At 37.2% G+C, this 18593-nt stretch overlaps 1 protein-coding gene across 2 annotated transcripts; it reads right to left on the minus strand.

Annotated features, from left to right (window-relative positions):
* Positions 1–846: 846 nt before the first annotated feature.
* On the minus strand, positions 847–17990 carry LOC134796773 (uncharacterized). 2 transcript variants are annotated; one of them, XM_063768991.1, is made up of 5 exons: positions 17724–17990; positions 16701–16853; positions 12614–12769; positions 2020–2180; positions 847–1065 (listed from the first exon to the last, which is right to left on the minus strand). In XM_063768991.1, the coding sequence occupies exons 1-5, from the start codon at positions 17757–17759 to the stop codon at positions 963–965; spliced, it is 609 nt and encodes a 202-aa protein (XP_063625061.1). In that variant the 5' UTR covers positions 17760–17990; the 3' UTR covers positions 847–962. The 2 variants fall into 2 exon arrangements, with proteins under 2 accessions (XP_063625061.1, XP_063625062.1); XM_063768992.1 differs by lacking the exon at positions 17724–17990 and adding an exon at positions 17273–17323.
* Positions 17991–18593: the final 603 nt, after the last annotated feature.

Here is an 18593-nt window from a genome sequence, read left to right on the forward strand (position 1 = left end):
TGCAATTAAAAATAGTATCAATTATATGTATGTTAGTAAAATATAAATAACTCCCTGAAATGTCATACTCCACTTACCTTACACTTAACACCATTTTGCACACACTTAGCGTTTCTCACTTGTCATAAAACTGTCATCTAATCTATCGCCACTGACACAATTAAAAAAGTAAATTAAAAACAAAACTAACTTTTTAAATTGAATAAAGAACGCGTTCGGAAAATTTTCAGCCGCGCGCGGGAAAAGTCTGACGCGGAGAGCGGGCGATGTACGCTCGTCTCGGCTCTCTGTTGTCGAATGTTAGACTGTTGCTTGCAGCCTCACCGCGAAATGCTCTTCGCACAAAAGCGAATGCCTTAATCACTTCCTAAAACGAAACCCCTGCGTTTTGGGACGTTACGGTTAATCCGCTTATTGAGACCGCTAATGGCAGTTGGGAAGCAATTAGTGAAATATTTAATTAACTACCCCGTTAGTGAAGTTATGCACTCTGCTGCATAATTTTATTTTATAGGTATATAGAGTATATGTTTTAGGGCAGGTATATACCTACCTTCGGTACCAACATAGATTCAACTGTTTTTTTTTATTTTATTGTTGGCTTTCCTCCCGACTGTAATACAAAATTATTGCAGTTGAAATTAGTTGAGTTGAGGTGTGGATATTTTTAAGTAAGAAAAAAGTCAATAAAACTTTTGTAGCATTATACTGTTTTTCAGGACTCTTTGTTACTAAATTTTACGGTCCCTAATTATGTATTTATCAACTTAATTAGGTACTGAATTTTATAATTATAAACCTATATACCAACTCTACTATTTTTGGAGAAAATAAGTAACTACTGTATACCAACAGGAACATATTTTATTTTATAAAAAAAAAAACAATTTAGCATTGTGAACCCATTAACGGTTAGCTAGACAGGCTGTCATAAAAAATCTACTGCGTGAAAAAATCCAGATTTATCGCAGGATGTAAGAGTAGATCTTACGGATGCGCAGGAGCAAGTTGCACCCCACGATGATCGACGTAACACCAACCACGCCAAGCGTAATCTTCGTCTGCCTGAAAAATAAATACTCATATTACGGATCCCTTTGTTTGACATAATTATTGAAAGTCATGTCATAATGTAATGACTGTCAGATTATCATTAGTCATAATTCTGAAACCGTTAACTTTTCAGGATTTTCGTAAGGGTATCCTATAGATATATTATGTTAGGTTAGGTTTGTTTTATGGCAATCCTGAAAAGTTACGCGTTTCTGAGAAAAGCAAAATTATGACTAACGAAAATGCGGATAAAACAATACATTATGACTTAAAACTTTATGGGAAGCAATATAGACCCACTTATGTTATTATTATAATAGAGCATAAACTAAACCTGGGTACTTTTTACCTTTCTTTAAAATGGATAACCTAATGTGGAGAGCCCTAAAGAATGAAAGAAAGAATGAAACATGTCACACGAGTGACTAAAAACACGTGAATGAATCCGTAAAATTAGCTTAATGTTAGTATGTCTCACGATAGTTTAAACTCGATAACCTGGTTGTTACAAGGTTACACCCTTCTAGGGTCCATTTTCCTGCAGAGATAGGTCCAGCGAGACATCAATATATGTGACGTTATCTATGAAAAGGGACCTTATTGTCGATGGCGCTTACGCCATTATTAAAGATGCTCCGTTATAAATACAATGCCGCGCGACGCTGCGCGGCGTAAGCGCCATCGACAATCAGGTCCCTTTTCATAGATAGGTAATGCCCCATATACGTGCATGGCACTGTATCCGCATGAGTGAGATACCACGTAAGAGATTTGCGGCCCGATTCGAACTTTAAGATACATCAATTAATAGATCTTGAAACGATATGGATTAGATATGTCAGTGTCAAATGTGACGTTTCTTCAAACAAAAACTTCACTTTTGACACTGACACATCTTATCTATATCGTTTCTAAATCTATTAATTGACGTATCTTAAAGTTAGAATCGGGCAGTTGTTTACATACCCGTCAGAATCTCTGAAGAACATAGCGACCCGTAGCCCGTGGTAGACTAGCTGCATCCACCCGTAGATGACGTAGTAAAGTGCAAATGCAGTGGCCGTCACCACTAGCTGCACCAGCTGCACTACTTCGGTTACTGCATTCCATGCTTGGCTCTGTGGCCTCTGTGCAACAAAAACAGTTTGCAGCACATGAAAATGATTTGCCTAGCTAGTGTCCCACTGCTGGGCAAAGGCTCCCTTTCCACGTCCCGATCTAGACCCATCTCACACCAGTTCCTATCGAAGGCGTCAAGGTCATCTCGCCAACGCCATCGAGATTTTCCACGACGCCGATTTCGGTTTTGTTGTTTTAGCTCTAATTTTGTTGGACTAAAATAAAACATGGCCGCAATTTTTGTAGCTATCAATATACTATCATATCATTTAACGGTTTAACTTTAGTTTTAACATTACATTACCTATGTATACTTATTAATAAATTCGATTGTAATAAGTAAAAAAATCATATCATCACTAGCCTAACTAGGTAGGTACATATATGGGTCTAAAATCCTGCGCCTCGGGCCGCAGGGGAGATTACAAATCCGACGAGAATCAGGACAAGATAACCTAGAACTGAAAACAAAAGACATAATAACATATGCATGTGTGTATATTTGGTAGCACGAATTTTCATTTGCAAATTATAGCTTTACGCGTGTTATTTTCAAACCTATGTGAATTAAGATACGAAGTGAGTTTCGGTCGTACTTGGTGTATGTTTGTATATAAATTTTCGCGATAAATTTTCGGCAAAACTAGATCGCTCCGATACCTAACCCAAATCCATATCGCACGTTCAAAACAAACTGTACACTTAACCTAGAGAGATCACTATCACGCGTTACATACGCTTTAGGTAATTAAACCTACGCTTAACGAGCATCAGTAACCTCATTAAACAAACAAGGTTTACATTAACTTGAAATAAGTAAACAATTACTTTAACTTTTATCGCGTAAGTGATATCAAATGGCAGGGCTGCTGTTCTATTATTTATCGTACTTATCGCCTCGTGAACCATTGTAAGTATGAGCTTCCAAAATGTTCCTTTGTCGTATTCGAAAAACGCATCTTCTGTACGGCAGTGGCCATGACGTCTACAAAATACTCCACTCGCAATTACCCAATCTACAAAATGTGTATTTCGTCACTAAATGAACGTTTACAATAACTCACTTTGTAATTGTAAAATACATTTTTTTTTTCAACGATTAACCATGAAAAATATCGGAGATCACTTATACTGGTTCGTATAAAGCCAAGCGCTTGGCATTTACGAGTAATTGCAATAAAAGTCCAGAAGCCTTCGTGCCTTCCGGCGTCCATCCGCCAAGTAAAATACTTATCAAAACGCTATAAAGTATTGTTATACCAAACAAAAGATTTAAATATGTTATGTATTTCAAAGGTATACTTACATAGATTTAGCAAAGAATAGTAAACAGATTCCACGAGTTCATCGGACTGTGTTATTGCATATATTGCATAGTTTATGCTTTGAGATCTTTGTTTGAGACTTTGTGTGATATTTCATAAGATTTCAAGAATAAATTATAATTATTTTGTGTGCGTTATGTTAAACTTATGGCATTCAGTGGGTAGTGATTAGAAATGTGATTTGTGTTTACCCGAATATTTGTTAATTAATATGTCGGTAGTCGCGAAAATGACCCTACTCTCCTACCCGCCAATTCAAATGATGAAAAAGTATAAATGTAACTTACCATGAGATGGAAGGGGCATTCTCGCTTTGGCGCTTGAACCGGTAACATTGAGTAGGAAGGCTTACTGCTTGTTAAGTTAAGAATGTCGAAAGTGTTGAAGTAGGAACTTAGAGTAAAATAAAGGCAATTGATTGTACGAAGGACTTTGATTCATCACAAGTCAGAAGTGGTAACACGGCGCCCATAAAAGGACCAGAACGTGTGAGTACCTAGTATATCTACATATACATATTTTATATACATACATATTTTATATACTTACTCTGACGTTATGGTAGTAAGTTTTAAGTTGTGTAATGCTTATAATCTCAAAACCTGATTAATAATATGCAGATACGCGATCATAGTCAAGTTGAAGTAACGAAGTAGACTTGTTACGTAATTTATAACTCTGCGGGTAACTTTTTACAAGAGTCATATTACGATTATGTACAGTGCAGTTACTACTGCACTGTACATAAGATGTTATTTTTATTTTTGTGTAGTATCAATGTTTAGCGAAGTTGAATACAATGGATACGATTTGGATAAGTATTTAATGAATCCGTTAGCAATTACAGAACAAACAAGTACTGTACGTGTACCATTAAAGGCAAGTACGTTTATTGTCGTTAAAGGAACAATTTTATTTAACTGATTTTAAATTTTAGTGGTTTTAAATTTTAATATGCCCATATTGTGAAGAGACATGCAGAAGTTCTCGGTTGTTATGCAGATCTAGTTGAAATACGTACTGTCGTTAAATGAAAGTGTTTACATACATGTGCATCCTATATTTGAGTTTCGAATACTGAACCTAATCTATTAAATAGTAGGTATATTTAGTATGAGCTAAATGATCCAATAGCAAGTCATGCTTGATAACCGCCTCTGGTTAGTTTTGAAATGAATGAAGAGTGTCTTAAGTGATTACTATGTACCTTAAGTGCCGTGTAACGACAATTACGTGGTTTGGTAACAACAATTAAACTTCCAATATTGATTTGGCTATTATGTATGTGTACCATGTAGGTAATATAACCGGGTCTAATGTTTAGTTACCTATGTAGGTGGGTAAAAGTATAGTTAGCATGTAGTTAGTCACCAATGTCACCATGTAGGTGTACTATAGTCAGACTCTAATGGTTCTAGATATCATGTAGGTGGTATCATATAACCGGGTCTAATGTTTATTTACCTATGTATGTAGGTAAAAGTGTAGTTAGCATGTAGTTAGTCACCATGTATGTGGTGTACTATAGTCAGACATTAATGGTTCTAGATATCATGTAGGTGGTATCATATAACCGGGTCTAATGTTTAGTTACCTATGTATGTAGGTAAAAGTGTAGTTAGTCACCATGTATGTGGTGTACTATAGTCCGACATTAATGGTTCTAGATATCATGTAGGTGGTATCATATAACCGGGTCTAATGTTTAGTTATATATGTAGGTGGGTAAAGGTGTAGTTAGCATGTAGTTAGTCACCATGTATGTGGTGTACTAATAGTCAGACTCTTAGGGTTCTAGATATCATGTAGGTGGTATCATATAACCGGGTCTAATGTTTACAGCCATGTAGATGTGCTGTTTATGAGTGCGGCCATGTAGTGTGCTGCTAGAGTCTACAGCCATGTAGATGTGCTGTTTGTGAGTGTAGCCATGTAGTGTGCTACCAGAGAATTTAATACGAGTTTGAGTCTAATACGATTTTGAGTCTGATACGATTTTGAGTCTGATACGATTTTGAGTCTAATACGACTTTGAGTCTAATACGACTTTGAGTCTAATACGACTTTGAGTCTAATACGACTTTGAGTCTAATACGACTTTGAGTCTAATACGACTTTGAGTCTAATACGACTTTGAGTCTAATACGATTTTGAGTCTAATACGATTTTGAGTCTAATACGATTTTGAGTCTAATACGATTTTGAGTCTAATACGATTTTGAGTCTAATACGATTTTGAGTCTAATACGATTTTGAGTCTAATACGATTTTGAGTCTAATACGATTTTGAGTTTAATACGATTTTGAGTTTAATACGATTTTGAGTTTGAGCTTAATACGATTTTGAGGTTGAGCTTAATACGATTTTGAGGTTGAGCTTAATACGATTTTGAGGTTGAGCTTAATACGATTGTGAGGTTGAGCTTAATACGATTGTGAGGTTGAGCTTAATACGATTGTGAGTTTGAGCTTAATACGATTTTGAGTTTGAGCTTAATACGATTTTGAGTTTGAGCTTAATACGATTTTGAGTTTGAGCTTAATACGATTTTGAGTTTGAGCTTAATAAGATTTTGAGTTTGAGCTTCATACGGTTTTGAGTTTGAGCTTAATACGGTTTTGAGTTTGAGCTTAATACGATTTTGAGTTTGAGCTTAATACGATTTTGAGTTTGAGCTTAATACGATTTTGAGTTTGAGCTTAATATGAGTTTGAGTTTAATACGAGTATATAGTACGAATTGTCTGAATAGTCTAGAGCTGTTTATGAATGTGGCCATGTAGTGCGCTGCTAGAGTCTACAGCCATGTAGGTGTGCTGTTTATGAGTGCGGCCATGTAGTGTGCTGCCAGAGATCTTAAAGAGTTTAAAAATTTAAAGAGTTTATCTTGAGTTTAAAGAGTTAAAGAGTTTATTTTGGGTTTAAAGAGTTTATTTTGAGTTTAAAGAGTTTATTTTCAGTTTAAAGAGTTTATTTTGAGTTTAAAGAGTTTATTTTGAGTTGAAAGAGTTTATTTTGAGTTTAAAGAGTTTATTTTGAGTTTAAAGAGTTTATTTTGAGTTTAAAGAGTTTCTTTTGAGTTTAAAGAGTTTCTTTTGAGTTTAAAGAGTTTCTTTTGAGTTTAAAGAGTTTCTTTTGAGTTTAAAGAGTTTATTTTGAGTTTAAAGAGTTTATTTTGAGATTAAAGAGTTTATTTTGAGTTTAAAGAGTTTATTTTGAGTTTAAAGAGTTTATTTTGAGTTTAAAGAGTTTATTATGAGTTTAAATAAGTGTAGGGTGAGAAGAAAGTTTAACAACCAATCATGCAGCGCACTGAAATTTAATTACAGGGTAAAATGGATTCCAATATTGACACCCCGAGATCACCTAGACTGCCGTCACGAGCAAGACTGATGCAGAGTCGCGGTAGACGCTGGAGGTTAGCGACGGTGAATCTACCACAGAGGACGCTGTGGACTGCGACAGCCGAGCGTGAGAACAGCCTGAATACAGATGTCGTCACCACAGCAGGCGCTGACGACGAGGGCCTCTCTCAGATGACCCGCACGAAGAAGGACCGCGGGAGTCAAGGCGACGCTCAAGAAGGACCTACAGTAGAGGACGTCATCAAGCATGTAACTAGTATTGTAATTTGAAAAAAAAATGTTTGATTTCAGAGAGAAAATATTAGATAATTGCAACTGTTAATTACAAACCTGATTAAGCCATTAATGTAATTACGTAGCTTCCCCAAAACATTATACCCATAAACAGTTCTTACATTTACCATAAAAGGACTAAAAATTTGATTATTGATGTCAGTTATTATGGCTCATACTGTGGTAGTTGTCTCTTTCTTCTTATTCTGATATATCAGGCTAAATTGTATTGCTCGTGCCATGTTTGTTATAAGTATGTTACAGTACTAAAATCAATGCAATGAAATTTGGGCTTATTCTATAAGTACGTGCCGATAATAATGTCTGTAATCCTGCGTGTAATAAGCTAAAATAACTAATCGTATGGGGTTGACAGTGTGGACGATGTATTTCGTGAACGTTAACATGATCAGTAGTATAAGTAGGTATTTAAATAGGTATCCCTTTTTATGTAATAGTAATACTAGTCTGAAGAATGAATACCGTTTACATCTGCAATACCGGATACCATGAGTAAATTAAATAATTTGAAGTTTACCTCTACTAGAGTTGCTGTAATTCTTTGTATTATTTTATTGTATTCTGGTGTACAATGAAGAGTATTGGTATTGTATAAACAGACTAGTCTAACTATAATAGGATTGAAAAGGCATCGGGCAACACGGCCGAGTGTGATATTATTGTTGATCGTGCACCGGAGGTAGCACGCAGTCGGATGGCCGAGTGTGATATTTCATAAGATTTCAAGAATAAATTATAATTATTTTGTGTGCGTTATGTTAAACTTATGGCATTCAGTGGGTAGTGATTAGAAATGTGATTTGTGTTTACCCGAATATTTGTTAATTAATATGTCGGTAGTCGCGAAAATGACCCTACTCTCCTACCCGCCAATTCAAATGATGAAAAAGTATAAATGTAACTTACCATGAGATGGAAGGGGCATTCTCGCTTTGGCGCTTGAACCGGTAACATTGAGTAGGAAGGCTTACTGCTTGTTAAGTTAAGAATGTCGAAAGTGTTGAAGTAGGAACTTAGAGTAAAATAAAGGCAATTGATTGTACGAAGGACTTTGATTCATCACATTTGTATTAATAAAGTGCTTCCAATTTGTTAATGATGATGTTCTGTGGGTTGATGTGACTTCATGAAAGAAATTCATTCATAAACTATCTTTGTAATTCTGTAGCTAGATGTACATACATATTCCATCTAGTTCAATCGTTTTGCCAAATAAACATTATCGGTATTATGAAACCCTAAAAGCTTTTTTAGCTTATTCCTAACCGTAGAAGAAAAACGCTACACGCTGTAAATTTATCTTTAGGCCGATACAGGAATCACAAACATACCGATGTCACTGACCATTTAAAAACATTATAAATCAACGGAACCAGTGGATAATAGTACATTATTGTCGAGGCTCGGAAGTAGCTACTTGCAGGCTGAGGATTCGTTTTAAACGGACGACCTTGGGAGTCCGTTTAATTGAATCCGAAGCCAGCAAGTAGCCTTCCAGCCGAGTCATATATAGTGCTTTTCTCAAAAATGGTGCAAGAAATATAAATATCATAGAAATATTTTACAAAAGCAACTTTCTTACGTATATATTTTCACAGAAAAAAGTAGAAACAATTGAAAAAATTAGCTTTGACGCCTTTTTATTTTTTTAATAAAAAAATAGAAGTGTATTTTTCTGCCGAAAATACGCCAACCTATTTGAGACAGCTAAATATTCGCGGTACTAATCATCTGTTTGGCTGTTTAATGGGCCTGTGCCTTCATTTGATATGGCCATTTCAACTTTTAAAAAGTTTGGAACTCGACAAATAATGGAATTTGTATGCAACATTGCAGTCCCAAAATCGAGACTGCAATGTTTTTAACTTTTTAATTTTTGACTAACCATAAACTACGCGCTTCGCAACCTATTTTTTAAACGGCAAAGTCGACTTTGCCGTCCATTTTTGAGAAAAGTGTAGTTAGATAGGTAGTTCCATACATTTTATACTTTTATTGACAAATTTTGCCTAAGTAGCTGAATTTTCAATATAATTATTAACGGTGGAGGCTTCACATTCACAACTTATCGTCAAACGAAATCTCTTTAAAACGAAAGTACATAAATCCTAACACTGCAATAACTCTACGAAAAATCCGATATTACGTAAGCACGAATAAATCTCGGTTTCTGCCGCTGGGAACTGCCGCGGGAACGAACGTCGTCACGACCCCTGAGAGCGTTGTCACATTGTCCGATCCGATATCGGATGTAGGAATATAGGTACATATCCACAATGTCAGGCCGCTGGGTGTACTAGGTCGCGCCGACCCGGCCTGCTACAGCGGGAAACATTATACCTGATGATGATGATGCTCGCTCCTGACCGATTTCAGCCACGGCAACTGTGTGCTCTGGAGTAGGCAATTTTTAATTCGCGTTATTAGAGTGTAGCTGATCCACTCTCTGGTGCGCCCTTATGTGGCTCACGTACCCTATCGTCTTGCTAAATACTCGAACGCATTTTACTCGTACCTACACATACGCACCCAAACAAAAGTTATCGGTCCGATAGCTGACGGGGGGGCTCCGACATGTCTGTAATTATCGGAAGTGCCAATCCGGTATCGGATGACGGATGACCCCTGATGAGATAGTGGTACGAAGTCCACATTTTTTGGCAATAAAGCCGCTAATGTGTCTTTTAGCAATAAATATTTATTAAATTTCTTTGTAGTTTTACATGTATGTATGTAAATGTATAATTATTGGTGCAATAAAGAATATTTACTTACTTTTACTTAAATGCATTCAACCGATATCGGATCGAGCAATGTGAAAACGCTCTGACTCTGTTCATCCATTGTACCCAGCGTTATACTGCGGAAAACCACTATAGACTTGATCTATAAATACTCATACTTAATATGGATCTAAATCTCACATTTATATTGGATGCCCTGAGCCCATGCGTCTGCAATTTAGATTTACAGCCCGATGATATATATCGCCCACGACTATTCCTAACAAAAACTCCAAAAATATCAAATAAACTATAATGCGAACCAATATTTACACATATTTCAAAGTGTTAGTTGCCATCAGATTATAGTGGGGTTGTGCAATGATTTAGATTTGATTTAATCGATGTCGGGGGTCAACTTTACTTTATTTATTGACGGTTTGAACCATCACAACTTCAACTTGGCCAGTCACCGCGTGGACTATATGACGGTACTTTTCACAATTCCACTTTGAACTTTCTAGGACTTAATGCATTTCGAATTGAATTGAACTCAATTGGACAGGTCACCGATGACCTCGTATGAGCCCATATTGTCGTCGACGCAGTCAAGTCATAAGCTGTCAAGAACTAGTTAAATGTTAAATATACTTAGTGAAATGCTGGCCAATAATCTTTCTAGGATTCCGTAGCCGAAAAGACAAAAAAGGAACCCTTATAGTTTCGTCATGTCCGTCTGTCTGCCCGTATGTCACAGTCATTTTTTTTTTATTCCTTCACTTAAATTGTAACTGTGAAAATAAATCAACCCGCCCCATCTTACATAGTCACACCTAAAGCATGCACCGAATTCCATCGGTAACAAGCAAGACATTCCAACAGTACAGACCAGGTAAATCTGCACGTAACTCTTGTCAACTCGACCGTATTGTTCGCGTGTGAGATACAGGGACATGAAAAGCTACGTCCACACCAATGCTCATTCATCTATTTAATGTCATGTCCTCATGGCCATGAGCACTTGAGTCTTCAGCTTATGACACGTCTTGCGTAAAGCAAAGATCTGGACTTAAAGGTAGGTATTGTATCTCGCGGCTGAATGAATTCTACGTCGATGCTCTATCGTGACAGTAGCGATGCAGAATCGTGTTTACGTCTTCGAAGGTGTATATGACCAGCGACTGCACCGCAACTGAATCGCTGCAGAAATTCGCCATGTTCTACCTCCCTTATATCTTGTAGTAAGTATGCGGTAATATTTAGCGCACACAACACACTACGGCAAATGTATCCGCAGACATGCATGCTCTGATATTTTCCTATACCAATAATCTGGTATTTTAATGAGTATATATTGGACTGAGATGGTCTCGGCTTTATGTAGAGTTGGCTGTATTGCTGACTGTATACATCTGAAGAGGCGTCAGGCCGATGGACGATAGACAGACACGACCCGGAGGCACGACCATAGCTCGGTGATCGTATCATCCGCCAATTAGACAATCGGTCATTTTGCACTCATTTGTTTAGCGTTTGACATTTTACGAACAATGCGCTTAGGCTGTACCTACATACCATGCACTTAAAAGTACATAGGTAGAACGTAAAAATATAGGTACCTACTTATCGCCTTATTTTTAAGTAAAAAAATGACTACGATTTTTCTTGCAAAGAACCTCGTTTCCGACCAAAAAACGAATTGCATGACACCTCAGCCAAACGTCGGACTATAGGGGGCAATTTGAGGGCAAGGTAAGGTTTACAAAAAAATCTTAACTTACGAGTATTATAATGTACCTAGTATTTGTAACATAGTTAATTAAATGAGTTACCCGTTATCATTTATTCATCTTTAATGTGTAAATACTCTATGAAGTGATGACTGATAGCCCGCTGAAGTGGCCACTTAGAAAACAAATAAATAGCTGACATGCGCCATTATGACTGTTGTTCATACTTATATTTGGAATTTCACATTATAAATACTAGGTACCAAATACTAAGTACAAATACTCGAAAGTGAATTGATTGATTTGCGAACCTTACCTATCATTCTGACATGCCACGAAAATGCCCGCTGGAGTCCGACGTATGCACCTCACACATCGAAACAGTGTCAGTGGTTTCGACGCTACTGTGAAACATATGTGATTACAGTACCTACAGTTGCCATCAGATATAACGGAGTGCCCAAGGTGCTCAAAAATATCTGAACACGCAATTTAACGTCTCGATAACAGAGATTTAGTTCAGATATTTGTGAACACCTTGTGGCCGCTCCAATGTCAGATGGAAACTATAAATTTAACATCCTACGTAGGTATGTCACCTACAGATACATGTGCAAATTAAGGCAACTTTCCAAAAAGGTCTCAGAAATTTCAGGAAAATTTCACAGAAAACAAAGGAAACTTTAATTATGGAAATTGAAAATCTCGTTCCCCATCCATAATATATGTCAAATTACCTATGTCGAATTTCTGAACTTTTACCATGTGGAAATGTCGCAATTTTCATGATCAGTAGGTAGGTACAAATCTACGCCTACGCGTGCTATGATAATGCAATAACAATTCGGCACTTTGTCGCCTTGTACATAGTGTAGGATTGTATCCTAGCATTCCTTTAAAAAAAACAGCAGCTGGAACACAAAATGGAGATAAACGCTAAGATAAGATAAGAGAGAGAGGGAGAGAGAGAGAAGGCTCCTTATTCTTTTAATATGGTCACATACCTTCTTCTTCTTGATATTGTTGGGTTGTGTCCTGGCCAGATCATTTCCTGGCCGGCCATTAATCATTTCTGTGTCCAGGTTATTGTCGGGAAACGGTGGTATCGGATGGGTATTAGATTTGGAAATCGTGGCTGTACATTTTCCACAGACGAAGTCCTGGAGACGTTAAAATATTGTTTTGGTACTTGAAGAATAGTTTAGGGTGATAATTGAGAGAGTGAAAGATATTTTTTTTTTGTATTATTTACATGGTGGATTTTGAAATGAGTAGGTATAAGTTAGGGCAGTAGTTTTGCTCTAAAATCCAATTATAACAAAAAAATTCAAGTAGAGTCTGTTCGGAAAGAGAAGAGTCGTGGAATGCAGGAATGTTGCGAATATTCGCATCCGCATCCGCAACCGCGGAACTTCCGCATTATTTTCAACATCCGCATCTGCATCCGCATCCACATAAAATCGATGCGGAGCTTATGCGGATGCGGATGTCGAACAAGAAGTCGGTACAGCAACGTCTTCGCGGCGGCGGCGTAATTAAGCGCTAGGTAATTTCGTCATTTCATTACCTATAATAACGAAATCGTCTAGATCCAGAAAAGTCGGCCAAGTTACTGTTTACAAATACAAATACAAATACAAATATTTTATTAATAACAAGAAGTTAAATATAAAGCACTTATATTCATGCTCAAATACTAAACGTTTCGTTTTTGTTTAATAAATATTACTAAAAATGTAATATTTGACGTTTTTTAAGTAGGTATACCTAATCTTGACATCCGCATCCGCATCCGCGGATGTCAAAAAATCTGCATCCGCAACATCCCTGGTGGAATGCATTGGGCCCCATACACACGACTCTTCTCTTTCCTCACAGACTATCGTTTCTATCCAGGGCCAATAGCTCCTACGGACAAACACAAGGGCACCAGGAAAGTCACATAAAAAAAAACCGGCCAAGTGCGAGTCGGACTCGCGTTCCAAGGGTTCCGTATATTACACAATTTTTAACAATCAGTGCCGGATTAAGATATTTTGATGCCCTAAGCATTTCTAGGTGCCCCCTCTCCCTAGGGTCATCAAGATTACATTGATTTTTTGGTAAATTGAGAGAAGTTCATTGCCGCATTACAGCTGAGAATGGAAATCAGTCACATCATTTTATCACGAAAATTGACAGTGCCGCAGCAGTAATGTTGCAACAGAGTACCTAATGCTGTTGCAGTCGCTACCCAAATGTCACCTTTATCATAGCGTAGAAAGTAATAGAAACGCGAGCGAAGCGAGCGCGGAAATTTTTCGATATAAAAACGCAATATGATAGACAGTTGTACATTTTTACTTTTAGTATGGAAATCAGTCACATCATTTTATCACGGAAGTTGACAGTACTGCAGCAGTAACGTTGCAACAGAGTAATGTTGCTGCAGTCGCCACCCGAATGTCACCTTTATCATATATCCTTATAAAGTAATTGAAAACGCGAGCGAAGCGAGCGCGAAAATTTTTCGATATAAAAACGCAATTTTAATTTTAGTCCCAACCAGGCGCGAATCCAGGATTTCATACAGAGAAGGGATGGGACAGTTTTCTATCAGCCTAGCTTCACATAGGGCTCGATATTTAAGGGTCTCAGCGAGGTTGTTTTCATGCATAAAATATGCAAGAAAGCTGAGAGCTTGGAATTGAATTGGCGAAGTGTGAGAAAGGCAGTAGGCCCAGCTGCGAAAGAGGAAAGCTTGGATTTGGATCCACGCCCAAGTGTAATTAAGGCAGAAGATCAACTTTGCCGTAAGGCAGAAGGCCTCGCATAAGACCTAACGCCGAACCGCAAAGGAGTGGGTTGAAATCGAATCTATGCATGTAATCACGACTCTTCTACTGCTACCGATTGTTTCCCAAAGAATTACGCGCCATTATTTTTGCAAATTAGCTTTTGGACAGCTAAAAAAATCGTGTGGTAAAAACGATGTGTCTGTCCCTAATTTTAAAATTTGTTCACCTTTTTCAACCTGGCATTTTGGTGCCCTCCCTGAACGTGGTGCCGTAAGCACGTGCTTGTTTTGCTTATTGGTTACAAAGGGTTAATTCAACCATTAAAGTCGACGAGTACAAAAAACTTTAAGCTAGCTCTCAATTTAACATTTTTTTAAACATTATTTTTAATTTGACCTTACAATTACTCGTAAGTAGGTAAGACCGTTAAATATTTAAAATGATTATCTTATCAGAAAATTATCACCAATTACTCTAAGAAAACTACTACTCTAAGTAATCCGGCAGTCGCGTGCACAGAGATTTGGGACTGGGTAGGCAAAATTATATCAGAAAACCGGGCAAGTGCGAGTCGGACTCGCGCACGAAGGGTTCCGTACCATATAAAAAAAAAAACAAAAAAAAAAGCAAAAAAAAAAACGGTCACCCATCCAAGTACTGACCACTCCCGACGTTGCTTAACTTTGGTCAAAAATCACGTTTGTTGTATGGGAGCCCCACTTAAATCTTTATTTTATTCTGTTTTTAGTGTTTGTTGTTATAGCGGCAACAGAAATACATCTGTGAAAATTTCAACTGTCTAGCTATCACGGTTCGTGAGATACAGCCTGATGACAGACGGACGGACGGAAGGACAGCAGAGTCTTAGTAATAGAGTCCCGTTTTACCCTTTGGATACGGATCCTTAAAAAATGAGAGCTACTAACTCACCAAAAAAATTGCGTGATGGTTTTCATTTTGTTGTCAAGTCTTTTCAATTACTTCTTTTTTTGGCTAAACGAAAGCTTCGAAAACGCATCATTTTTAATAGTTTGCACACACACACACCCACCACAACGTTCACAGTTAAATTATCCATTTTTTCACTAATCGCACTTTATAATTTCCGGCAACTGTTAACTGTTATCTCATAAACTCACCAAAACAAACAAACAATGGCGACCGAATAAAAAATGAAAATAAACTTAACCAAATACTGTAAACGAATAAAAAAATAGTCTCGTATTTGCACTAAATTACCATAGCAAATGCTACTTTTTAAAATAGTCACATAAACATCGGAACTATTCGGAAACTTTCGGGCGTCATTCGTTTAGATTTGGTACGAAAGACACTGCCTATTGCGTCTAAATGTGTGCGTTACTTGTATAATTGTGTGCTCGTACTTATAGGAAGGCCCACTACACTGTAACCGCGTAACGACGAAGGCACACATAGAAAGATTTAGACGGAAATGTTTTCTGTCTTTGCCGTGCAAGGCACGTAGCGGCGCTAGTGCCGCGTGGTGTAAACTTCGTCGCGTAGAATTATTATAGATGATGACTTGATGACAAAGCTTAACCGGTAGATGGAGCGCTTATTAATTTTTAGAATGTTTTAAGTTATATCGATTACTGATAGTACGATCAAGTATAAATTAAATTAAGTAGTTTAAGAGGATAGACATCGGAATTATAGTAGGGTAGGCAGTGCCTTTTTGCCTTTATGAAGTGCACGCCACTGGTAATCCGGCACTGTTAACAATGTATTTTTTATGTGAAACGTGAGTGAAATCTCTTTAAAAAATCCGTAGGGGTCGGATTAAAAACTGTAATTAAGTCCGACTCACGCTTGACTGTACATTTCTAATAGGTTTTCCTGTCATCTATAGGTATAGACCTATTTTATGTATTTTTTTCAAAATTTTAGACCTAGTAGTTTCGGAGATAAGGGGGGGGGGGGAATGGTCATTTTTTGCCTATTTTCTTGAATAACTTCTAAACTGTTGATTCGAAAATTATAAAAAAAAAGTATTTGAAATCCTTACAATAAGCTCTTTCATTTGATATGTAACATGATATAGTTTGAAAAAATTTTTTTTTCATTTTTTCATTTACTCCCCAAAAGTGGCCCCCATGTTTAAAATTCATTTGTTTACGTTACATGTCCGTATTCGGGTCACAAACTTACATATGTGTACCAAATTTCAACTTGATTGGTCCAGTAGTTCCGGAGAAAATCGGCTGTGACAGACGGACAGACAGACAGACAGACAGACAGACAGACAGACGCACGAGTGACAAAATAATTTTCGTGTATGGTGATTTGTAGTTACGCATGAATATCCAAGACTGGGCAGATCATGTATCGGTTTCGCGGGAGGAAACTTAGCGAGGAGCAAACGGATCTTCTCGCTGGTGCGGAGGCAGTCGTGCTGGTTCCCGGGTTTGGGCTTCACTTGGACTGGTAAGTGGTTTTCATGATCCATCTGATGATATATGTTATGCCAGTTAAATTGTGTTAAGTATATCAGACCTGCTAGCATGAGTTGCGTTCTCGCGCGCGACTCCTTAACTACATCTATCGCCACTTCAAGTATGGACTCGCGCGCGAGAACGCAACTTATGCTAGACCGCTAGGATCAGTACGGCTACCATCAGTTTCTCACTGACATAAACGCCGTCGAGAACGTAATTTACTTTCTATACATCCCGTTTGCACTAATATGCGAATGCGAGCGAGATGTATAGAAAGTAAATTACGTTCTCGACGGCGTTTACGTCAGTGACAAACTGATGGTAACCGTACAGGTTCAATATAAATAGCTAAATAAGCGCTGTAACTGTAACTGTACGCACACTGAGTACTATCATTGAGCAAAATATTAATTTTAATGCAAGATTATACCCATACAACTACTCAATAACGCACAGACCAAAAAACTGAAACAAGCACAGCGCTTATATTTCTAATCAGTTTTCATGATGTCACGGCAATTGACGACGGCGACGCTAATTTTGAATACAGTGATTCAGTCTCATGTGTACCTACTGATGTGCAAGTAGCGAAAAATTTCCTAAAAAGGTGGAAATATTCCTACCATATTAAACGGTAAGTTTCAATATTCTTAAAAAATATGAGAAGCTGCCGAAATTATAAAATTTACCATAACCATAAGGTTAGAATCACAATATGTGTACCTAGTCGGTATATTCAGTGGTGTGCTACAAAAATTGATTAATTGCTTGTACTGAACCTGTACCTACTGTCAAAATTATCACAAAATTTGCACCAGCTTTCGTGAATACTATACAAATATTATGATTTTTCACGGAACTCCTGAACAGCATTTACTTACATGGAATAGGTCCTTAAATATTCCCAGGCCTGGCATAGTAAATTTAGAAAGCTACCTATCTCTATTATAAAATTTTAAAGAATGGAAAATTGAACTTTCATGAGCAAAACATTAAAATTAAGAAAAAATTTTATGAATAACGAAAATAAAATACTCTTAAACTATAGATAGTTGGGACGGCCGATAACATTACACAAATAATTTTGAAAAATATAAAATACAAATAAACATTCAGAACAAAAAATGACGTCTGACAATCTAGGACATTCGAGTTCTATTGACATTTGTGTAACATCATAACATGGCAATATTGTCATTCTAATGTGTATTTTTACTATTTTTTTAATATTGACTATTGAACCGCCAGTCTTTTATTAATAAATGATTAATGAGTTAGTCTAAGTCTGCAAATTAAATTTATATAAGAGGTGCCGTCCGAAAGTTCGGGAATTTATGTGGAATACACATAGGTACCAAATCTTTTATGACTTTACCACCAATATCACAATATTTAGTGTTGGGAAATATATATAACTGCAGATGTAATTTAGACGGAGTCTAATAAAATTAGATACAGAGACATCGGAGCGGCCATGCTGCGGCCAAAGTAACCTACCTACTCTAAAATATCTGAACATATTAACGTAATTAAGGCTAATTAATAATTAGGGTTGAAGTTGTTTATACCAATTCCGTTAACACCACTCCGCTGCACCAAAAATGCTACACCTTGGCCACTCCGATATATTTGATGGCGACTGTGCCATGCGCGTTGGAGGGTCTATCACTTTGGGCCTAACCAATTTGACATTACACCAATAAGGTGTTGCTGTCCCAACAATTCACACACACTCACTTGCGCGTTGGAGC

The sequence above is a fragment of the Cydia splendana genome, chromosome 14 (assembly GCF_910591565.1).
Source record: "Cydia splendana chromosome 14, ilCydSple1.2, whole genome shotgun sequence".
NCBI lineage: Eukaryota > Metazoa > Arthropoda > Insecta > Lepidoptera > Tortricidae > Cydia > Cydia splendana.